This window comes from Falco cherrug, chromosome 2 (assembly GCF_023634085.1).
Source record: "Falco cherrug isolate bFalChe1 chromosome 2, bFalChe1.pri, whole genome shotgun sequence".
Lineage (NCBI taxonomy): Eukaryota > Metazoa > Chordata > Aves > Falconiformes > Falconidae > Falco > Falco cherrug.
Genome location: NC_073698.1, coordinates 11,205,701 through 11,230,919, shown reverse-complemented (window position 1 = coordinate 11,230,919; position 25,219 = coordinate 11,205,701). Strand labels below are relative to the sequence as shown.

The 25,219-nt window shown below is 42.1% G+C and overlaps 1 protein-coding gene across 7 annotated transcripts in view; it reads right to left on the bottom strand.

Moving 5' to 3' along the window:
- FAT3 (FAT atypical cadherin 3) overlaps positions 1–25,219 on the bottom strand; it is a 419,023-nt gene that overhangs the window by 315,804 nt on the left and 78,000 nt on the right. For all 7 annotated transcript variants that reach the window (XM_055702249.1, XM_055702243.1, XM_055702245.1 and 4 more), the window contains exon 2: positions 6,627–9,938. In XM_055702249.1, the coding sequence (XP_055558224.1) occupies positions 6,627–9,921 (3,295 nt within the window). In that variant the 5' untranslated portion in view covers positions 9,922–9,938. The remainder of the gene's footprint in view (positions 1–6,626; positions 9,939–25,219) is intronic.

Here is a 25,219-nt window from a genome sequence, read left to right as displayed (position 1 = left end):
TCTGTAAAAAAAAAATAAATAAACTGTTTTTCCAGCACGACTAATTTTAAAGAAAAATAAAAATGTTAACAATTACATTCCTAAAATTGGAAACCATAAATGAAGGAAATCTTGCACTATTAAAAGGTGCCAGAGATAACTCCCAGAACAATGATAACGCAGCACTACAGACTCAGAAATAGCTGCTCCCAGGAATGCTTTATTCATGCCTGACACAGATACAGGATGACAGACCAGATTTGGTTCAGGACTGTGCTCTGTGATCTGACTGGCATGCTCCTTCCCAGGAAAGCCACTGCAGCCAGGCTGAGGACTGACAATCTCCAGTCCCAAATGGCTGCTGCGAGTTCCCCCCCACACCCCCCCCTGCCATGAGCATGCCCCTTTCCTGAGCCACCTCCCAGCAACATCCACTGGCACTTCTCTCATTGCATGGCCTGAAGTTCCTTCGAAAACTGGTTCTAGAAGCCTGGGATAATTAAGTGGCTCTGAAATACTGGCTCTGGGCAATGAAATTTGCCTACACTCACCAAGAAAATGAAGAACATCTGTTACACCAATGCCTCAAAACTACAGTGAATTCAATTCTACCAGTGAGTCTGCCCAGATTTACCCACTAGTTCCTACATGCTTTCATAAAATTAAACAAGCCAGGGGGAAAAAAAATAGTGTATCACAAACTATTTTCATTTCTACTTGATTTTGTTTCAAGAAAATGCTAGTAATGATCCCACATAAATATTTATCGGACCACTCAGATTGTAATAAATGAATGTATCCTTCAACTTGCATACACAATAACCAAAGAGTATTTTAGATGATGGTGACAAGATGCAAGGAGTTTGAAGCAATAAATTTATTCCTTTCTGTCAAACAGATATAACAGTGCAGGCAGGTCTGGTTTATTGTAAACTATATCATCTGATGTTTCTAGTTTCCATTATTAGACATTTGAAGCCATGATTAGGGTTTTCCAAAACTGACTGGCTTCTTTCTAGATTCTAACCACAGTTTGTCAGGAATTTCTATCATTTCGATACCTTATCAGTACCAAATATACCTTACATATTTCAATATATATATATATATATCAAATATATCTTATACTTTCGATACCTTATCTGTATCTGTTTTGGTACCTTAAAAGATATCGAAAACAGAAGATCAGGCTGCTGTCCTTGGCACCATAAATAAATCGATGGAGTCTGTAATAATTTGAACTCCACCTCCATTTAATAGTATCTTCAAGATTTCAGCACTGTGAAAGACAGGCTTGGCTTATTAATTTGAATTTCAGGGCTGAAAGCTCCTAAAGATAACAAGTTAATAGGGTCATCTCCAGCTTGCGTTCTTATCAGAGGGCCTCTGTGGGGGTGGAAATTAGTGCCAGCTAATGCCTAAATTTAAAGTCCCTAGGAAAATCATGGGACTCAGACTCCTGAATAACCTCAGAAAATGAGGTTAGTAAGTTTTGAAAGTGTTGCTTAAGTCCATGCTTATGGGCTTTGCAAGAACATTAAAGATCCCCTAAGCATTTCATTAATACCACTATTTTATCTCCATGTTCAGTTTCAATGGGACTTAAGAAGATGCTTCAATCCTTTCCTAAGAAGCAGCAAAAGATTTATTGCTTCATTTTTCCCACCTATGCAGTAGAGTTAGTCATTCCTTGCATCCTGGGGCACTGCTACACCAACTCCAATCAAACCTACACAAGTCTCTGCAGCAGAAGATGCTGAGTGTGTCTAGCCTCCCTGCTCCCCTAGAACTCATTTTGTTCATCTGCTATTACTAATACATCCACGGGTAGTGTAGGGGTAAATATAGAAACTCTTTGAATGCCAGGCGGTTACATCAACTGTGCACAGAGTAGAAACACATGCCAGACTAAAAAGTGGAGCTTGAGTCAAAAATGCTGTTTAGCTGAACCACAAATCATTAAAAAAATGAGAAAGAAGACTTCAGCATTTAGGCTAGGACTGATCTCATCTAACTCAACCTTTCAAGAAGTCAGGAAGTCTTGCTAGTTTCCAAGTCCACACTGCAGCCAGAAAAGAGGTACTGCTAGATGGTATTGAGTCACCCAAGGCAGGTGGTATCATAAGCCCATATACATTTGCTGGACTTGTCACCAGCTCCTGAGGCAGCAAAAATACACCACTTTGCTGTGGTATCAGCACTATGAGGGTGTGCATACCACAGCTGAGAAAATCCAGGTTTTTAAGAAGACAGTAGAGGACCTCTGACAGAGATAATTTCCAGAATAGTAGTTAACACCTATCAGAGCTATCACAGTGATGAAAACTCAGAGCACAATGTCATCCCACAAAAATATTGAGCAGATCTCGGCTCATTTGGGGTTACAACAACCTGGAAATATAGAGGGGGGTTTATAAAATTCTTTTCTAAGGAACTGCAATTAGCAGACTGGAGAGGAGCATAGAGGAACACACCAAGCAGGAAGCAGTACTAGAGATGAAGAAATGGCTCAAGCTTCTCCATAGCCCCTGAGCTGCAAAAGGGGAAGGTTACCAGTCATTTCCACAAGTAAGATCAAAGCATCAGATCTTGATGATTTCCTATAAATAGAAAAGAGGTGGAAACCTGTGTCCAGCACTGTATTCTCACAAAATGAAAATTCATAAAATATTAGTTGCATAACTCTACGCCCCTGTACTCTTAAACCCCTTTTTTCTACTTTTTATTTCTAGAAGTGCATTTATGTGCGGGTTTTATATTGAGAGATAATTCCCTGAAATTAGGCTAAAAACATCAGTCTGGCAGAGCTGAGCCATCACAAATTACCTAGAATGTAAAGTTGACAACATATATTCTTGTTTACAGTTGTTTTACAGTTAACAGGGATGGGCTACCTCTGACCAAAGCAAGGTGTTTAGTGTAGACTCTGCCTTGTGAGCTAGTCGTTCAAGGACCTCTGCATATTTTTAGAACATGATTTATCCAGCTTTTTTAATGAATAAATTAATCATGTTTCTCAATTGCCCATTTCTCTCTGTTGACTATGAGGAAAGCTTGCAGTGACTAGTTCTGACTGTTAGATGACTTATTTCATTACATAGATTACATTTCTGGAGTCCAAAAAAATGCGAGGCACACAAAAAAAAAAGTGGTTCTTAACAGGAGACAGAAGGAAAAAGAGAATTCATAAATGACAGGATCACATTACATGTCCCTCAGTGCAGGGATCTGAAATGGCAAGCTTGTTATACTAACAGTCAATAAATAGGCCAATGAAGATAGAGAATCAATGAATCTGAACCACACACCTTGGCTGGTGACAAACTCCATCTCCACTGAGGCAGGAATTGACAAACAAGAATTCTCTACTTAAAAAAAACCATTCCTTTAATTTTTTTTTTACCTCTAGAAAAGCCTTTAACCAGTGCTTTTACCTATGAATAGTGAGTTGTAAACCCATGAGAAATTCAGTCTGCTGGCTAAGGTACTAATAGGAAACGAGGAATGGGGTTGGAGAAGGTCAGGAACTGCTGCCTTCTGCTTCAGGAGAGTTTTTATTGATTTACAAATTTGTACTGGCTCTGATTCCTGGACGAGGAAGGTAAATCCACAAACAAATCTGGAAGTGATTCAAAAGGCTGTGGGACCAAATACATGTAAAATTTCACTTCATCAAATACTTCTATTGCTGGCAAAACACCCAATGTGCTTCTGGTTACTGCCACATATGAACTGGAGTATTTATCAGTGAATGCTGTAACACAGCAACAATCCTCAAAACCAATTCTCTACGACTCAAGGCAAAGAGCAGCACTGTGGGAAGGAAATCCCAGGTTCACCCCCATGGCCCATCTCTTACCAAACTGCAACACCACCAAGATTTCTATGTACACCCCACGCAGAGAGAGATCCATATTGGCCAATATGGAGGAGACTCCCAAGTTTACTGACCACGAACCACTTGCAGACCTGGATACAGAACAGCCTGTCGCGGGACCCACCAAAAGCCAGGTCAAGCTCAGTGGAGTTAGATGCACCCGTATACATCTATAGAGGAACAAGAACAAAGTCACCATGCTGAGCAGCATGGTGCGCTGTGGATCCACCCTGCAGGCCAGCTCCTCCTCAGGTACCTCTGCACTGTTTCCCCTCCTCAGTATCAACATGCCTTGGGGAGCACAGGCTCCTCTCACTCAGTACACAGGGTGACACCACTAAGATGGAACATTGCAGAAGAATAAAAATAACGCACTCAAGCTGAATCTTGCTGAAAGCACAGACTTGCTTGGAGTACAGCCTGCTCACATATCAGGATGAATTTGGCCTAGTTTATATCCTAATGATTATAATGGATACTTCAGTCTTCTTTTCATTAAGGCAGCAGCCAAAAATATTGATTTGTTGCACTTCGTGCTCCTGCTTACCTTCACAAATTTCAGGAGAGACGGTGCATAAGCCAATAGAGTTGGTCAGTTTAAAAGTGACAAATTAACTGCACTGAAAGTAAATAAACAGCTATCTCTTTGTAAATTAATTCAATATGTGACTTGAGCCCTTTTCTACAGCTAGAAAGCTGATTCATCATTCAGCAGTGTTTAAGTTGCCACGAGTTCAATAGCAGAGTATTAATGTTGTGTCCTGTTTGACACAGCAGGTCAAATTCTGCACTCAGGTTACAACAACGAAACTTGGAGTAACTCCTGAACGCTCAAGCCCTGCTCTCCACATGGCCTTGGCTGCAGCTGTGCACCCAAGTGTTCTCAGAGCTGGTTTCGAGAAGGCTTAAGTTGTATGGAACAGCTGAGTAAAACAGATAGATGAAGAATCCGAAAGTCTTTTGATCTGTGTGGATTAGCAAGTGTCTTCTGGAATGGTTTAGTGAAACAGCACAGGTTGGTTCATTTTTGTGAAAATACTCATGAAAGAGAGAAAGGCAGGCAAATATTTGCAACTTTTAAAGACAGGGGGGTTGTGGGTCACCCCCACCCAAACTAGATTTCAATTCTGGAAAGAAACTACGATTGTTTGACGTGGAATATTGAGTACAATTCCCACTCAAGTCAAAACACGATTTGTGCTTTACTGAACAGGGCCCTAACTATTGCACCTACTAGTCTAGGCACAGGGTAAAAACCCTGGTTAATTTCTTAATGAGCGACATGCTCTAACTTACTCTCCCTACCAATTCCTTTCAGTTCAATAAATGTTGAATCCTGAGATTTCCAGAACAATACTCCAGCATTTGGACCAATCCCCCATTGCTTTATAAAGAACCTGTTCATTTGAAGTTGATGCTACTCAATAAGCAGGTAGGCCAAAACTTTCAAATGCAGGAGCTTAAAATTAAAATTAATGTTCAACTGCTTAAGGAATGTTGCCCGGGTGCCTTCAGCTGTTACCAGCACTGTAGGGCATGTCGGTTCTTAACGTTTCTGGAAATTAGCATAGGTGCCCTCTTGACTCCTGACACTCAAGTCTGATGTTTCTGGACACAAGGTTTTGACTGTATCATCTGTGCACAGCTGCAGCAGAGAGACTATAGCACAAATAGAATAAAAATATTTTTCACTGCTTATGCTCAGATGCAATTCACAGCATTTGTAATGTCGTCTGTTTTTCATAATGTTCAGTTTAGAAAGCTGACATTTGATTAAACAGTTTGAATTTGCCAAAACATACATTTTAATCTTATGTTTTAATACCATGTTCTCAATTAAAAGCTTTAGAAAAAGACACACAAAGTCTGCTTAAACCACAGCAAATCCACAGAATCCACAGACCTAACATATTTAATATGATTTCTGAAACTATTGACTAATATTTTCTAATTTTCTCAGTACTTCCAGTACCACAGCTGCACCATTACTTCCAACAGCTATCAGACATTTAAACAGCCAGTTTGTTAGGTGTTTTACTAGATAGTCTTTTATACTTGGTATTTTCCACATTTTCCAAAAGGGTGGTGTGGTAGTGAAGCTCAACGTTTTAAACATGTTCACTCTATTAATAATGTTTTCTAACATCGATGTTCGTGATACTACCGCCACAAAGGAAAGCTAGCACAGTTGCTTTACAGTTAAGCATCTTTCCCTGTATTTCTACCTTTACACAAGCATGCCAGCACTGATGAACACCATGCTACAAGAAAGCGTATTATACAGAACAGCATGTCATTCCAGACTGCTAACTCCCATGAAAAATGACTCCCAACAATAAGAACAAGACAACAAATAGGTTCTAGAATGAAATAATTCTTGTTTCGTGCTCCTTATTTCCTTTCATTGAGTTTAACACTGCATTCAAGGTCATGACTGTTGTGACTCTGTGGAGATGACCTGAGTAATTTACAACGATCAACAGATAATGCAGCAACTGGAAGCGAGTCAATCCGTAACCATCATTGCTTTCTAAATGGAGTCATCACATAGCTGCTGAAAGGGAATGTGTTTTATTTCACGACCACAGAGTGATGAATGTAACCAGGTAATTAAATCATGTCATTGCTGTGTCTGGAAAATCCTTATTTATAATTTTATCTTGCCTGTTAAGAACTGAACTTCTTGTTAAGGATAGAAAATAACTGTGCCTCAGCTTTGCTTTTGCAAAAACCTCTACGAAGGGGAAAGGAAATTAGAAACAAAACTCACCAGTTTCTTCATCTATGCTGAATCTCCCCAGGCCGCTGCCATCCCTGATGGAATACTGGATCTCTCCATCCCTTCCAGAGTCCTCGTCTCGAGCAACAACTTGCAAAACACTTGTACCAATGCGGGAGTTTTCCTTTACAGATCCAATGACGGCAAAGTCAGGAAAATAGGGGGTATAGAGATTTTCATTTACATCCACCACTTCAACTTCCACAAAAGAAACAGAAGAGAGAGAAACCGGGCGCCCCTTGTCCTTTGCACGCACAGTCAGGTTATAGAACTGTTGCTTCTCATAATCGAGCTCTTTGTTCAAGCGGATGGCACCACTTGCTTTGTCTATTTCAAACCGCCCATTGTAATCGTTCACCAGCGAGTAACGGACTTGGCCTCCCAAGCCGAGATCTGGATCATGAGTTTCCAACCAAGCTATAACAGTGCCAACTGGCAGGTCCTCAAGGACCTTCACGTTGTAGCTGGATGGTATAAAGGATGGAGAGCAATCATTGACATCATCCAAAAAAACCTTCAGAGGCACAACAGAAAACTGCTGATGGCCACTCTCTGCATTGTCCCTAGCCTCTATCTTGAGTGTGTAGTTTGCTTTTGATTCCCGATCTAGTTGATCAGCCACATACACCATTCCCGTGGAACTGTTGATAGCAAATTGCTGGGTGTCTGTCAGTACCGAGTAAGTCACTTCACCATTAGATCCTAGGTCTTTATCTCTGGCTTCTACCTGGATAATCTCTGTACCCAGACTTGTACTTTCTAAAATATTAACTGAGTAACTGTCCTGTAAAAATACAGGCTTGTTATCATTTGCATCCTCCACTGTAACAGTCAACAGTCTCCATGCAGATTTTTGTGGATTACCTAAATCATAAATTGTAATATTAAGGAGATAGAGCTCTGTTTTCTCACGGTCCAAGGGCATAAGAACATTAAGTACCCCTGTCTCCATGTCAATGTTGAAACAGCTATCTACATTACCATCAGAAATTGTATAAAGTACTCTTCCATTAAAGCCTGAGTCTGCATCATATGCTTTTATCCTCAGGATGGTGGCACCAACTGGCAGATCCTCTGAAACCTTTACATCAGTAGGGAAGGATTTGTCAAAATGCGGTGCCTGCCTGTTCACTGAATAAAAATCAAGAAAACCATCTTCCAAATTCAGCTTCACATTTGCTTTTGCCTTTTTGAGTAATTTTTCTGCTAACTTCTGAGCGACTCTAGTTTCTCTACAGCTAAAGGTCTTTGAAGACACTTTCCCATGAACTACCGAAATATTAACAAACATAGCATCAGCAAAGTTCTCTCCATCAGTTGCTGTTATCTTAAGGCCAAAATTGCTGTTCTTTATGCCAGAATTAATTAGAGATTTTTTAAGTTGCAAGACACCAGAGTCAGGGTTTAAATAAAAAATTCCAAGTTCATTTCCGGAGATTATTTTGTATTTCACAAGCTCTAACTCATCTATGTCTATTGCAGAAACAGCAGTGATGTGACCACCAACGGGGAAATCAGAAGAAATCACTCCCTGACATGCCACTTTTTCAAAGAGGGGTTTGTTATCATTGACATTGCCTATGTATATGGTGACGTTCACCTCACTTTCATGGCGGTAGGGAGAACCCCAGTCAGAAGCTCTCACAATGAACCTGTAGCTTTCTGGTGACGACTCGAAATCCAGTTCTTCAGATGTGCTGATGACACCTGTAAACTGGTTTATTGTAAATGGTAGTGAGTTCAGACTGGCAATGCTGTACGTTATGTATCCATTTTCTCCCCTGTCTTTATCAACTGCTGAAACTGTCAAAACACTAGACCCCACAGGAACACTTTCGTTGACAAACGAGCTGTAGGAATGCTGCTGGAACTCGGGAGTGTGATCGTTGGCATCTTCTAACCTGACAGTAACCTGTGCTTTTAAATCACCACCTTTGTTCGTATATACTTGTAATTCATAGAGGTCCTTCTCAATGATTTTCAAAGGACGAGCAGTAGTAATAAGGCCTGTGTTGGGATTGATCTTAAAATACTCAGCTTCTTCACTTGGAGATATTCTATATTCCACACCCTGTGGCTCAGGCATCAGCTTAACTACTGCAACCACCACACCTGGAGGTGAAAATTCACTGATCAAAAAATCATATGCTTCCTTTTCAAACTTCACAGGGATACTTTCTTTCTTGGGACTAGCAATGTGGACCAATTTGACCGCAGAAAATTTCTGAGGAGATCCTCTGTCCTTCGCTTGGAGGGTCAGGTTATAACCATATGGGAAACTGTCCCAGTCAATAGGCTTTCTTTCTTTGATTTTGTACTCATTCATCCATTTACCTTCTTTAGTCAGAAAGAACTGTTCCAGAGGATCTCCAGCCACAATAGAAACAGATTCTATTTCTCCATTGGCTCCTTCATCTAGGTCATCAATGTTAACAACTGCATAGGTAGGCTCCTTGTCTGATGGGAAGGGAATATGGGTTACTACATTTATCGTTGGGGCATGTTCATTTATACGTTCAATGTGAACATAAAGCTTCGCAGTGCTGCTTACGCCATTGTTTCCATAAAGCTTCATCCCACGGTCCACAGCCAAAATCTCAAGATCGTATCTGTTTTTCTCATCATAGTTTAACCGGCCACTTAACGAGATAACGCCACTTGTAGGATGAACTGAGAAGAGATCAACTTTGTTTTTGAAGTAATAATAAAATTCACCATTGGACCCAATATCCGCATCTGTTGCAGTCACCTGTGCAATGCTAGTCCTTAAAGGAGTGCTTTCCGCTATTGTGACAGAGTATGTGGTTGGTGAAAATAAAGGTCTTAAGTCATTCATATCCAAAACCTGGATGTTCACTTTTGTCCACGCTTCCAAGTCCTCTCCTCTAACAGACCCTTTCACCATTAATAAATAGTTGTCCTGGATTTCTCTGTTCAATATAGCAGAATTCCCACCTTTAGTCCTTATTCTTAGGAAGCAAAAGTCAGCAATGATGACTTCCTCTGCTTTAAAAAAGCCTTCATCATCACCAGACACTATCCTGTACTTGATATCCCATGAAAGGTCAGCCAACGTGATGCCCATCCTCATTTGACTGTTGACATAGGTCCTGGCTGCAGAATTCTCGTACACCGTAGCATTGTAAGTGGAATGTGTAAAGTGAAAGCCAAGAGGGGCAGTCCCATGAACTACCGGGCAAATGGAGGCCAGGAGCTTGATAATCAGAATGGCAAGGCATGATGGAGGTGGCCGTGAGCCTGACCAGCGGCCCATATTCATCTCCATCACATCATTCTTTCACCCTGTAACAGAGAGAGAAAACAGGAAATAGTTGATCAAGAGATAAAAACTGTACTGTGAAGTACATGTCAAAGTTGCTTATTAAGTTTTTAATTAAAAATAAATGTAACAACTAGTCACTACATATTTAACAAAACAGAAAGACAGAACACTATACACACACACGCATGCACCAGTTATGGATTACATTTTTACATGTGTGTGTAATATGTATGCATGTGCACAGAGTCATAGAATTATAGAATCATAGGATCATTAAGGTTGGAAAAGACCTTTAAGATCACTGAGTCCAACCATCCACCCAGAACTGCCAAGGCCACCACTAAACCATGTGGCTAAGCACCACGTCCGTGTGTTTCTTAAACACCTCCAGGGATGGTGATTCCACCACCTCCCTGGGCAGCCTGTTCCAATACTTGACCACCTTTTCAGTGAAGACATTTTTCCTAATCTCCAAACTAAACCTCCCCTGGTGCAACTTGAGGCTGTTTCCTCTTGTCCTGTTGCTAGTTATCTGGGAGAAGAGGCAGACCCCCACCTGCCTACAGCCCCCTTCCAGGTAGTTGTAGAGAACAATAAGGTCACTCCAGAGTCTTCTTTTCCCCAGGCTGAACAACTGCAATTCCCACTTGTGCTCCAGCCCCTTCCCCAGCTCCGTTGCTCATCTCTGGACACGCTCCAGCACCTCAGTGTCCCTCTTGCAGTGAGGGGCCCAAGACTGAACACAGGATTTGAGGTGCGGCCTCACCAGTGCCCAGTACAGGGGGACAATCTCTTCACTAGTCCTGCTGGCTGCAGTATTTCAGATATAAGCCAGGATGCTGCTGGCCTTCTTGTGTCTTGGACAAGTGTACTTATTTGCTGGGTAAAAAGCCGGCTGGATGGCTGAGCCCAATGAGTGGTGGTGAATGGAGATAGAGCCAGCTGGTGGCTGGTCACAAGCACTGTTCCCAGGGCTCAGGATTGGGGCCACTCTTGTTTAATACGTTCATGAACAATCTGGACGAGGGGCTGGAGCGCACCCCCAGTGGGTTTGCAGAGGACACCGAGCTGGGGGCAGTGTGACCTGCTGGGGGGCAGGGGGCTCTGCAGGGGGTCTGGGCAGGCCGGCCGAGGGGCCGAGGCCAGTTGTATGAGGCCCAACAGGGCTGAGTGCCGGGCCCTGCCCGTGGGTCACACCAGCCCCCCACAGCGCTGCGGGCTGGGGGCAGGGGGCTGGGAACTGCCCGGCGGGGAAGGGCCTGGGGGGGCTGGTCGGCAGCCGGCTGGGCATGAGCCCCCAGTGTGCCCAGGTGCATATACATAACTACATATAGGTAAGTATATACACTTTTTAAACTTAAAATCCCCTATGAGACCCTACCACCACATTTATACACACATGCACACAGTCCAGAATAATAATCACAGTAAAAAAAATAATTAAAATCAGACACACACATTTGAAAAAGTTTATATAAGAGGATGAACCACATAAAGAAATCATGTTTTTTATTTACCAGCAGCTCCAACTAAGCCTAAACTTGTTTGTCTTTAGAGTATATTGGAAAACTCCTTTTCAGTCCCAATATTTGGAAAGGAGACAGTATTTCCATTATAAATGTAGCACTGTGATAGTCAAATGTTAGCAGTTTTTTTACGGACAGTTCAGAAAGATCCCATGGTTGACGAAATCTGAGCCACCAAGAACAAGTTATACATAAAAGTCACTACCTAGCCGTTATTTTAAGTACAGGTACCTTTAGAAAAATCAAAATTAATGAAGAATTATATCTAATTAAATGCAATTGTTTACACATATACATACACACTCCCAGATACTGAGAACAGGCAATATACAATGAAAAAAATAAAACTGCTTGATAAAGCTCCCAGATAAAGATTCAGGTTATGAAACAACACAGCTGAGAGAGCCCTTAGGACTTAACTCTACCCTTGCATATGTACCACAATGCATCTGTAATTACGGTCACCACTTTCCACCAAGTACACTGGGAAACATAACCTAAATAAGGTCACAGATGAGTATTTATTCCTGTATGTCCAATAAATGCTCCATTCACTGGGTACTACTGCTATCCTAACATAAGAAAGCCTCCAACCTACTTCTTTTCAGGCTGTCAGCGGGCCACCCCAACCAGCACGAGCATAAACACATCCTTGCTCAGATGGAGTAAATTCCAACTTACACCACATTTTACTTCGGCAACCCCAAGTAGAATTTGGCTACAAACGAGCCACATGGCTCCACTGCCATCACTCTGTCTCAATTCAGTCTGCTTCACTCCAGCCACCTCAAAGCAGTGAGAGCTTTTCCATTGATTTCAAAAGGCTCATTATAAGTTTAAGTATTCAAATGCAAATAATAAGCAGCCATTTGGGGAAGATCTGGAGTTCCTCCATACAGCCCTGTTGTGGAACAGCCCCAGTGCCTTGCCTCAGTGGTCTAAATTGGGAGTTTAAATGGAGATAGGGTAAGTGGAGGCACTGGCTGAAGTTTGCTGGAGGATGCGACTGAAGTTGGGAGCAAGGTCCTGCTTATTGCTTCCCACTGAAAGAAGAGGAAAGGAGCCTGGGGAAACCAGGCAGGTGCTTACAGTGAGGCAGTGTGAATAAGCTTCTTTGTTACAGAGTACGTGCACTGCTACTTATGAAAATCATAAAAATCAATTTTAAAAGGCAATTACTGAAAGACCCACTGCACACATACATTGTTCTCACTGTCATTTAAAAGCTGCTTGAAAACGCAGTTTTCTCCAAGCTAGAATACAGAGTGGAATAGGATAGGAAAAGTTGTCAATAATGACAGGGGTTAATTTAAATTTCCAACATGATTTCAACATCCCCTAGGAGATTTATAAATTGCATGCAAGTTTTGGAATATGAATTCCTGTTGGTTATCACTTGCAATATAACTGAATGACTATTGCAGTTTTAAGTACTAGCGACAATCAATTTATCGCACTGATGTTACAACGTCCACACAAAACACTTAACTTCCTGATCCCACAGTCTATATCCCATTGCTTAACACATTAATCAATTTGATCAGTTCTCCCAAGTGTTCGTCAAGGCACTCATCTTTCAATACACTTAACACGCAAGCCTCCCCTGCACTTTGTTTCTTTCTTATTTTCTGTTCTATTATACCAACAAAAAAAAAAGGGAAACTGTTTAAAAAGAAAACACAAATGTAAGATTGTATCATCTCCTGGACCTGTATTCCCCAGTGACAGGCAAATGGCCACAGAACTACATGCAGCAGTTCGTTTTCTGAATATGCCCACTCAACTGTTGTGCGCACATCAAGCAAGTCCTATGATTAACATTTCATCCTATAAAGTTTATATGTTAAATACGCACGATTCTCCAATATGCTTTGTGTATGTAAGACATCAGGTCTCCCTGTGCTCTCCCTCTCCCCATGCTCATGTTGATCCACAGGAGATCCAGGATGGAATTTTTCTACTTCAGCTAGGAAAGATTTTTTATTGTTGTTGCCATTTCACTCGGCTAAAAGATCAGAGCACTGGCACCTCATTTTTCAGCACAGCAAATATTCATCAACTTAATCCACCAGTGTGTCAATATCAAAGTCCCTTATTTTTGTGGGGCTTTATGTGATCACTTGACTATTGCCACTAAAAGCTGCTGCTTCAGCCTAGCATGGGAGACTATGCTCTCAAGTATAAAATACAACCGATATACAGTATACTGCTGAGTAAAAGCCAGCCAAAGGGAATGAGAAATTCTAATAACAGAGACTCAACTTATAACAAAATAAAGGGCTGCGCCTCTTCTGTGATGTGGCATTATTAAAATACTCAACAGTACAATCACTGTATTGCTGCCTTTCATAAAAAGCACTTCAGCATCCTCCATCTATACCGCAATACCAGCGTCTCCCCACTGCTATGAGAAAGTGAATTTTTGTTGGCTTATGATGGAGACTGATGTTACATTTCATATAAGCACCCAGACTTTATTTCAAAGCAGCTCAGCAGCTTCCCAGAAAAAGGTCTCTTTGGAGTAATGAAATTAATTGTATTATCCTGTTTATGTCTCACTCGGTCTAGTTTCTCCTGTCCACACCATAGTTCAGTCTAAGCTGGTTTCTCTTCATCATTCATAGAATCACAGAACGGTTTGGGTTGGAAGGGACCTTAAAGATCATCTAGTTCCATCCCCCCGCCCCCGCCATGGCCAGGGACACCTTCCACTAGACCAGGCTGCTCAAAGCCCCATCCAACCTGGACATGAACACTGCCAGGGATGGGGCACCCTCGACTTCTCTGGGCAACCTGTGCCAGTGCCTCACCACTCCCATAGTGAAGGATTACTTCCTTATACCTAATCTAAAATTTAAAGCCATTAATTACCTGTTGTCCTATCACTACATACCCTCAACATTGGGCAGCTTCATGGCCATCAACATCATGTTTCCACGTCCACCGTACTCAGTTTTCCCAAGAAATTTTGCTACAAGCAAAAATGATTTAAAACTTTACTTTCGGGTTAGCCATACCCAAGGTTACATACTGCCATATATTCTCTGTGCTCTCTATCAAAGCAGATATTTACAAAGCCATGTGATTAGGTGAACCTAATGAAGAAGTTGTGGATATCCCAGACAATATAACATGACATCCTTATGTTCCTATTCCATTTATCTATTTTTAGAGAAAGCCAGGGCTAAGAGCTAATCTCAAATACACTGCTGCAAATCTAGTCATGTCAATAGTCTAGACAGTTTTAGTGGTTCAGTGCAATCAGGATCAGCCCTGAAACACTAACTTCCACCCAGAAACAACATGTGTGTGTGTGTGTATGTTCGTGAATGCATGTTTTAGTTATGGATACATATGTATACACAAACACACAGTTTGTGTATTTTTGGGTGTAATTTCAGGGTTGGCACTGGAAAAGTTTGGCCTTCATATCAGGCAGCACTTTAAGAGTTTGATTTCATTTCAGATGTGGTATGCAGAGTTGTAACAAGCTCCTCATTGAAGTTATCCATATATTTGTATGGCCATCATCATTGTATTATTTGAAAGTCCCAATGGATGAGCTATTAAACTACCACTTGGGCTACCCAAGAATGTTTTCTTCATTTACTGAATTCCTTTCTTCTGGCATATTTGTTTTTAAGAGCTCATAATACATACATACTCAAGGCACAGGAAATGTAACGCGATAGGTTACAGAAACAAAGCACAAAGCAACCCACTGTAAATTAAGAAGCATTTTTTTAACAGCACTTCTTGTCAAAAAAATGTTATGGTTTCAAGTGAAGAGAAAGGTTGTGATTACTTTTCCTTGATTTTGAAAGGCTTGGGCAGGAGCTACTAAAAAAAAAAATAGTCCCCTGCTACTGCTCAACATGGTTAGTCCGAAGAAAAAAAAGAAGCAATTCTAACAAAAGCAGAGATTAAAAGAAAAAAAGACTCCCTGTAACTACCCAAGGATGTGACAAGATACCACAACATAGGACTCCAGCATCTTTCTACTCTAGTTTACATTACATACTCTGGCCTTGAAGTGTGAAGGAAGAAATGAAGGAATCGAACGGGGTGTATTGATTTTTAATACTCTTTAAAATAAACTTGAACATCATGGAGAACTCTAAAATTTCACATTCAGATCTCCATTCTGTCACTTTCCTTCAATCCTTGAACAAAGATTAACTACATGACCCAAACCCTGCAGAATAGCTGCAGGGCCCTGTAAGTGGCTGGTACTCCTTAGAGGAACTGAGAGATTTATAAGTGTAATTCCTTTTTCTTATCTTGGTTCTGGCAACCTCCAGTCTGGGATGCATCCAAACATAACACCCCACCAGGCTGAGAAGGAAGACTCAAGGCCCAGGAACTGCCAGGATTCCTGCACACCAAAATTGTGGCTCTAATTTAATGTGCAGATATGAAACTAGTGCCGTGTGATCCTTTGTTTGATTCCCCCTCCCTAGGCTAATTCTTCTAATTCCAAAGATCTCCATACCATACTTGAAAAAGAAAACAATGCATATGCCTCTTGTGTAAACAAGAGCCAAAAGGACTTTTATAGAATATAAGGAATACAGCAGATACATTTCTTCAGCAAGCAGAAGGAATAAGCTTTTAGGAGGCCACAATTAGGAAAAGAAAAGAGCCTTCTCCTCCCTCCCTATTTACCCTCCAAACTGAATAACATCCAAGAAGATAAAGATTTTTCCAGTTGACCATCATGTAGACTAACTTAGGCAGTGTGACTAGCTAATACAATAGAACTATTTAAGATTTTCTACAGGTCCTATGAAAGAGAAGAGAGAAGAAACCAATCTGTGCTTTAACTTCCATCTACACCACAAGGAGCTCTTATCTATAGGCCTCTCTGGGCTGGGAGGAAAAAAAACAGTTTCTCAATTTCAGATGACAAATTTCCGAGAGTCAAGGCATTTATGGACCTGTATATGAAAATGGGAATGTATATGTGGGAAACGAGGGTCAAGAAACCTTGACTGTAAAGATTTTTACCTTGACTGGTATTTCTCTTGGGGAAGCTGGGAAAAGGGGGGTGCCTCCTCACACAGAACAGGAGTGGTAACCTCATGGCATAGAAAAATACTGCAAATTGGAGTTATTACTCTTTTCTCTGGAAAGTTGTCACAATTTTTTTCAAAAGTTAGCTATTTAAGTTCTATTAAATAAGTAGCTCTACAGCAAAAAGATATATTTGAAAAGGAGGTAGAAGAACATTAACTTCACATGCATATTAAGCCTAAATAATATGTAGTGGAGTCAGAAGCTCTTGATTTTGTTGTAAGTGACCTCAATCTTACAGGTAACTTCTTCCTTTCACTCAGATGTCAACATTGGCAGTAGCCTATCTATTCTTATACTCTAATCATCAAAATACCAAACCTACACACTTGTTACACAGGCAAATCCATGCACCTGAATGGAGCCTCTGTTCTCAGTACTATTTTCTACCAACAGCAGCAATCTGCCTACACAAAAGCTTCTGCACGATGGGGCTGTGAGGACCTGCAAAAAGGGTGCAATGATGCTTACAAAGCATATTGACTAGTTTGTAACTGTTACCTATTTAAGGCTTATGTTAAGCTGCATCAGTGATAGGAAATGATGCTTTTCACAATCCGTTGTCAATAGTGCAACAAGGAGGTGACAGCCCGTGTACGTCAGTGCCCTCTCTTGGAAGGAGTCTCTTCCATAGTACAGAACCATGGAAAACTCTTCCGAACTCCTGAAAATTCATATTGAAGGTGCATGGAAGATATCAATCTAGAAGTTTAAAGACCAAGGCATCATTCTACCAGCAAACCTCTAGTACAGATTAGAGGTAACCGTGGATTTTATACTGTCCCCTCATTACACAGGCACTATCACCAGCATGTTGCCAAATGAGAACAGGGGAAAAAGTACATTTAAATGGCCCTTTCTTCACTCAGAAATTTTCCTTGAGTTGCACTCCACAATAATTTACCCATCTAGGAAAGGCTAATAATTTACTGACCAGGAGAAGAAAACAGGATATAGAATAAGAATTTAGAATTTGTACCATACAGAAATGAATTAAAAATGTGTATTCAACTCTAGGCAGTAGGGGGGAAAAACTTGACTGACACCAACAGATTTACAACAGAGGATATATTCATGGGGCTACCTGCTCCCTGATGAGCACAAAGATACACTTTTCCATATATATGATTATATCATGATGTGTTTATCCCAAAAAGAGAAGATGAAGACAAAATGACCATTTCTGCAGAGTAAGCCCTTGCAAGAGACAGCACTATAAATCCTAACCTTCCTCAGAGCTGCAAATCCTCCTGCTGCCTGCATATAATTTCACACGGGAGAAAGGCCGCTCAGCATGTAGCAAGTGTAATTCAGGCTGTCCCTAGGAAGTGAAGATTTAGCCACCCGGCCGTACGTTATGAATAACTTTGTTTTGCTAGCAGGTGCTGGGGATTTTTTCTATACAACACCAATTTTTGCCAGGTATCAGTTCATCAGCAAATGCATCCACTTGTGAGCAGGAGCCAGGCATCATTCATCTTCCTGGGGAGAGGGTGCAAAGGGTCTGTTGGACCCTCCCTTCCCCCTCGAGGATAAAATGGTTTGGGAAAATGGTAGGGGAGGGGGGAGAGGGGAGGAATAATTTGCCACCATGTGAGATCTGTCCAAAGGGAATTCCTGGGAGCCACCTTACAAGGGATTTGAGCTTGTCCCTTGGTGGTCTGCCCCCAGGGAAACAAAGGCTGACACCCAGTTTTCATGCTTTGTATATCTCAAATCCCTGCAGGCTTCTGCTTCTTAATCACTGTAAAATGGAGAAGCTTTGGGGCAGTTTCAAAATGAGCCAGTTATTTTCATGGGGGCTATCTACTTCCTTATGAAACACACTCAACTATACTATTTCTTGCCTTCCCCCCCTTAACTTTATCTCATAAATCTATTTTGACCTCCCTCCAAGGAGTCCTAGTTTGAAAGCTCTTTCTACGTACAATGTCAATGTAAAAAAATCCAGGACTGGGGAGTTCCACCCCTGTCATTTCTGGTCTTTCCCCTGCTCTCCCTTCACTATACATTAATTTGGAACCCCCAAACAGCCAATTCTTTACTGAGCTGCACCTCTGAACCTCAGGGGCAAGGGCTCTGCTCATGCACCCAGAGGGCTGCCAAGGATCAGCAGGCAGAATCACACCCTGCCATGCAGCATCTTCCAGCTGCACACACTGGGACTTGAGTGGTGATTTGACTTGTCTCTTTGCAAATCTTACCTCTACTATAATGCAAGTCATAAATACAACTGAGACCAGAGAGCCTTCTGTACAAAACCCTAGAGCAATCCTATCACTACCGTTTACAGTGCCCAGTGAAACACAGCAATGGAATAAGCACTATGAGAGCTGCAGCGCGGCACTGAAGCGAATGTGGTGTCCCTGCTCTGAAAAAGCAGCTCCCACCCTTCCCCACACAAGGCTCAGTTCCCACCCTACATTCTCTTCCACTGTAGCTTTCCTGCAGACTTGCTCCCATTAGTCCCAATCACTGCTGGCCTCTGCCACCGGTCTGCTCTGTGTTCGGGATATTGCACATACTCTTTCTGACAGCTTGCACAGGCTCGTATAAACTATTTGGATATAGTTTATAGTAAGAAAGAAGTCCAAGAGATTTACAACTACTGTTTCCAGGGCCATAATAGGTATGTAGGTGTAAGAACTGGAGTAAGCTGTAACTCTCAGAGGAAAAAAATACTATATATATCCCTCAGACACTGTGTGTGTGGAGGTAGGGCAGCTCAAATGGTCCAGACCTTCGTATGTGAGCAAAAGGAGGGTGGCTGAAAGAGAGATGGATATTCAAAAGCTTCTTCCCAGTTGACAGCTCCATGTCAAAACCACAACATAAATTGGAGACCAAGGGAAAAGACTAACAGGTTGGACTAGATGACCTTTAAAGGTCTCTTCCAACCAAAACCATTCCATGATTGTATGATTATGAGATGCCAAGCCAAAGTAATGACATTCCAGTAAGTATTTTACAAAGGGACTGTGGGTTAAAGCATTTCATGCCAGGCCTTGGGATAAGCCCAACTGCAGGTTTATCCCAAAATGATTTGCTGAGTGACAGAGAGGTAGTGTGAGCAGGATTGCTTCCTGCAGCAGCAGTTAGTGCTGAAAAGGCAGGTATGGATGTAGTCAATAGGAATAAGAAGTGATAGTCACGGGAGGAATGAGCAGACAGAGCATGGGACCAAGTGAGGGAGGCGAGCCAGGAGGGCTGTGACAGCACTGAGGGACATGTCCCCCTAATCAGTGCAGTGTCATTTACCACGCACAGAGGCAGAGGCATGCTCTTGAACATGGCACACCAGGCTTGCTGTCCCAAAGTTCAACAGGGTTGCTGATCCTCCAGTTTCTACCATAGCTTGATGGTGTTTGGTCCATGCAGGAGCAACACTCAAAGTGACCGGAAAAAATGGCATTGCCTAAGCAATCCAGGAAGAATTCTCAGAAGAAGACATATGGATGCATCCAGGTGCCATTTAGATAAAAAAAACCCACAACACAATTAAACTGAACAGCCACTTGAGAAATACCTAAATCTTATGATTCTGGGAGGGAAAAAAAAGAGATTAAAAAAAATATTTATTGAGGGTAGGAACTAGATTATTGGTTTTGCAATGCCGTTTCTCTTCAAGATGGCTGTGACACACAGCAATAGAGAGAGATCATGCTTGAAGTGCAAGGAGCAAATATTTTGATTGAGATTCTCAACGAGTTTGAGATTTGAGAACGAAATCTAGATTTAGCAGCAAACATTTTTCTTTCATTAGGGCAGGAATCTGCAGGGTGCTGGCACTTGCTGCTATGCTGCAGGCATAACACAGTGCTGCCTTCTGCTTCTGGAGCAATCCTCTTCAGTTGTCTACAACCAACTAGAGATGTCTACATGTGTCTGAGTTCCAGGCACTGCAGAGCAATCACCTTTCTGAAAGACAACTCCCAAAAAACGGCCTCCCACTGGCCCTCTGATGAAGTAGCCTCTGAAAAGTCGGACCAACCCTAAGCCCACAACTGTTGACAAAAACAAAGAAAAATGATTGTTGATAAGTACAGTGGCTGCTTTCTAAATCTTCCTGTGTAAAAAATCAGAAATGTTGCCATTTGTTCAAACAGGCAGAGTCTAGAGAAAGGGCTCTTGCCATTACTTTTCAAAATTACATCCACCTTAGGCCATGGAAATTGTTTAACCTGCCTAAGTAAGAAGCAATACATGTATATATCTGCTCAAATACATCACAGTTTTTCTCATGTAAGTGGAATCCACATTGCAGACATTGTGTAGGAAATAAGACGACGGAGTCAGCTTTACACCGGACAAAGTTACTACAGAAAACCAAACATTTCCTTTCCAGTCCATGTGTTAAGGCCCAGTGTCTGCAAGGAAGAAGCTTTCCACCAAAGCTGCCCTTGGACTGCTATCTGCATTAGAAATACCTGAATCCATGCAAGGTGCCAAATCCAATTATTTTGAATGGGATACTCCAACTTGATATTTTTGGCGCACACAAAGGAGTGCTGATGGTGCTCAGACAGACAGATCTGCCTTGACTGAACAGAAGAACCTCTGGTACCGCCTGTGGTACCACCTCCACCAGGCACCCACACCCCAGTGCGCAGCCACCAAGGGAAAGCCACAGCCATGAAAGTCTTCTGCACGCTGAAACTCCCACCGCATTCAAACAAGTTACCCTTACCAATACCATGCATGCTTCTGCCTCCCTCCAACGGTTGGCTCATGCACAGATATTCGAGATGATAACCGCTTTTTAGCTAACCACACATTAACTCAAACCACTACAGCTTCAACTTTCCAACTCAGCCAGTTCAGTTGACGCAGCTGGGAGTCCCTCAAAGCCTGTTGCGTGTTTGGAAAGGTTCAACTTTGCAGGCACAACCCAATTAAAAGCTCCACAGAGCAGAGATCACTATTTAAAGCTGAACTGTTCGGTTATGTTTATTTATAGTAAAACCATTAATTGCCAATCACATATTTGTTTGCTGGAAAACCAACGCTCCAAAATAAACACTAAGTTTAAAGATCATTCCCAGAACACTGAAGGGTATCAGGAACAGCGCTAAAAATGTAAATCAGAAACATCAAAACACATCAGGACTTCAGCTGGAGGAACAAACAACCCATTATTTCTTTGCCAGAAAAGAGGTTACCCATAAGCCGCCAGTTGCCCACACAGTCCAGCAGTTATTTATGTCGTGGAGAATAACAGACTCTGCGGCACAGTATCTGCTGAAAATATCGTCATGTCAATCAGCATATTCTAGATTAAATGAGGTATCTCTTAATACAGAGTTTCAATAATCACCTTGGAAAAATGTCTTTAAAATATTTGGCATTTAGAGGCAGAACCTCAAAAAGAGTATTGTTTCATTTATGAGCCTGTTTCATACATCAAAATCATACAAAAGTAAGAATAATATTTTAAAAAGTTGGGGGTTTTTTTTAGCCCTCTTCACTGACACAGCTCCATGTTTTCCTTGGGAGAAGCATGTCCCCTCAGATATCTTCAGGAGCCCTGCATGGAAAACTAGGAAAAATGGCCTTCCAGAGCTACGGCCTGCCCTTTCTCCATGCAAGGCATTTTAAAAAAGCACAGCAGCCCAGGCTGCACGGAAAGCCTCACCACCAGCCACGCCGGGAAGCAGTAGCAGCTCCACAGCAGGCTGCTATCTGCCTCCTGAAATCCTTACGGGTACAAGACTTTGCTGAAGCACCTACATTCACTGGCTGTCAGAAAAGTTTGTACTGCAAAGTGCCTACACCTTGCCCTGACAGCATTGCCCTCAAGTTCCCTGATTTCCATGCATATTTTAATGCCAGGTAAGTGCACACACTCAGCCCATGTCCAAATGAGGGAACAGGCACAACAGCTCAAGCTCCTTCCTCCAGGCTACATAGGACAGCCCTGTACTCCAGCTGCCAGCTCCAGCTGCCTTTCTACGGTGCCCGCTGTACCTGCATGATTTAGGGCTGGAAGGTTTCCCTACAGAGCAATGCTCACCAGCATTACTAGCCTAAATTTCTAGAATGGAGGGTCATACTGTTATGTTTCTCACCATCACTGCAGTGGCTACCATTCAAAACTCATCATTCATTCATAGGTCAGGAGTTTGGGTTCAGTCTTCAAAATTACACCTACACCTCGGAAAGTTAACTGAAGACACCACTCATGAAATAGAGACCAGTAAGGCCGGGGTAATAATAATAACAATGATAACAACAACAACAACAGTGTCATGACTCCATTATGTTGCTGAAAATGGCAGCCACTAGGAAGAATAGCCACATCTCTTAATGCCTCCCCCATCTCCATTTGTTCTTCTGGAGTCAGGAGCATCTGCAGCCCAAGGTCAAGTTGCAAAGCATGTACTCTCAAATATTGGACAGAAAGCAAATGTCACATGCACACCAAATACTGGTTGGGGTAAATCACCTAAATACACAAGACAAGGTCAGGCCTGGTCCCTCTGACCATGCATTCATCATGTCTCCCTCACCGACGCCAGTTTGCTGCCAGCCTCTTTAGTCTGAACCTCTCCCTGCCTGCTGGGAGCCCACACTGTGGTGGTACCACACCAACTCCCCAGCAGCTAAATCTTCCTAATGGAAGCCACCCCATCCCTTACTTTGACAAGCAGAGAAGATGTCAGAAAGGTGGATGGTGGACACCTCACATCACACAACACTGCACATTCAACTTAGTGCTCACCAGTAAATGGGGCAGGTCACATGTCCCCAAGCTGCTGATCCATGTTCCCAAAACACAGCCAGTCCCTGGCTCTACATCTTCTCTTCATGCACCAGGAGGGGAGGAAGAGGTGCTGGTAACCCTGTATCACCCCACCAGTTCCCTCAAAACCCAGGCATGGCTGTGCCAAGCTGCTCTGCTGCTCCTGCCTCGTGCAAAAAGTGCCACGCCAGTGCACAGCCCCCAGGGTCTACCCTAGGCAAAGGCATGTGGATGTTCCCTTTTAGAGTATCCTGCAGAAGCAAACTCACACCCCATGCCTCCCTGGCACCTGCTCACTGTTTTCCTACCTTTTCGCATCTGACAAGAGATGACTAAAGCTTCTCAGCTGAAATAAAAAGGATTCCAGCCTAAATAATAACTCTTAGCTCATGCCCAGTGAGGCTCATTGCGTGCAGAATTTAAAACTCAATTGAAAATGAAGTTTCACTTAGCAAAGCACTACTTGCATACTACACACTGGTTGAAAGTCAGCTGCCATTTCAGTCTGACCCCTGCAAATCTCCAGGAAGGTAAAAAAAAAAAAAAAAAAATTAAAAAAGCTGTGTCAGAGATCATCAAGTCAAAGATTAACGTCATCAGGAATAACTTTGCCTGATGTGAAGCTGCACTATCTGTTCCCTCTGTATTTTTAACACGAAAAGTATATAGAGAAAAAAAAAGGTAAGAGTTATAAAATAGCACTATTACAAATTCATACAGAAAGGAGGAAAAAAAAAAGAAGTAGGCCTCTTTTGTGAAACTATTATGGATAAGGAGAAAATGTCTGTGGATATAATATACTTCCATACCACTTCCATAAGAAAAGGCTCTCAATAGCTTTTGGCATATAAAAGTCACTATGAGGACTGCAATAAAACTGAGGATACTGTAAAAGAGCTCTCTCACATGCATCCCTGGAATTTATGTTCAAATGCTATTGTACTAAATTCTGTATTCTGTGGCTTTTGGAAAAAATTATTTTATTTTATTAAATGAGCTATACAATATATTGTTTCTCTAAAGAAAAAGTATCAGTAGAAAGGTAGTTCTTTTAACACTGGGGAAAAAAAAAAAAGGTTTGAACTTAAAAAATGCTTTCAGTAAGTGAAATGCTTCTAGTGTGAATGGGGCTGTATACACACATGTACAGCCCACTTCATCATGCCCAGCTGTCCTCATACCTCACAGAACTTACACAGCCTGTGACCGTCATTTAAGAGTCAAAATCCTTGATGCTGCGTTTCTAGGGGGTACCCAAAGGTCTAATGAGGTCTCAAAGAACACAAAGGCATTAATTTTTTTTGATGTACAAAAATACTGCTCCCAAACAGGCACGGACAGGCATTCCTCAAGTACATATAAACGCATCCTTTGCGGCAAACGGAACAAGCAGACGTGCTGCGCACCAAGGAGGTAGCACACACAGAGCTGCACACTCCCGTACAGGATCAGCACTGGGCCACAATGTGTGGTGCATCACTGCACACCACTGTGCGAGCCCAGGCATCACAGCCTGACACTCCTTCAGCTTCCTCAACAGAGCTGCAGACACTTCGCACAACTAAACCAAATTACACCCAGGCACAATCATTTCATGCCACAGCTTGCTGATCACTTTACTGCAGGATAAGCCACCGTGGCCACCAAAGCAGCTGTCCTGGGTTCACACACACACCCTCCCTTTTTTTTTTTTTTTCTTTTTCCCTTTTGTTCTATATTTTGTTGATTTGTTCTCACTGGGGATTGAGCTGCCCTACTGCAAATATGCCTGTGAACAAAAGGGAGGGAGGGAGATGTGAACGGGTGCCTGGGGTAGGCAGGAGGGATCCTTTCCATGTCCATGGCAGCTCAAACTGTTTGTCAAACAACAGCCGGAGTTGAGGCAACCAAGATGGTGTGTAAAGAGCAGAAAGTACCTTCGAGAAACATACTGAACACTATCAAAATACCCAAGTCTTAAATA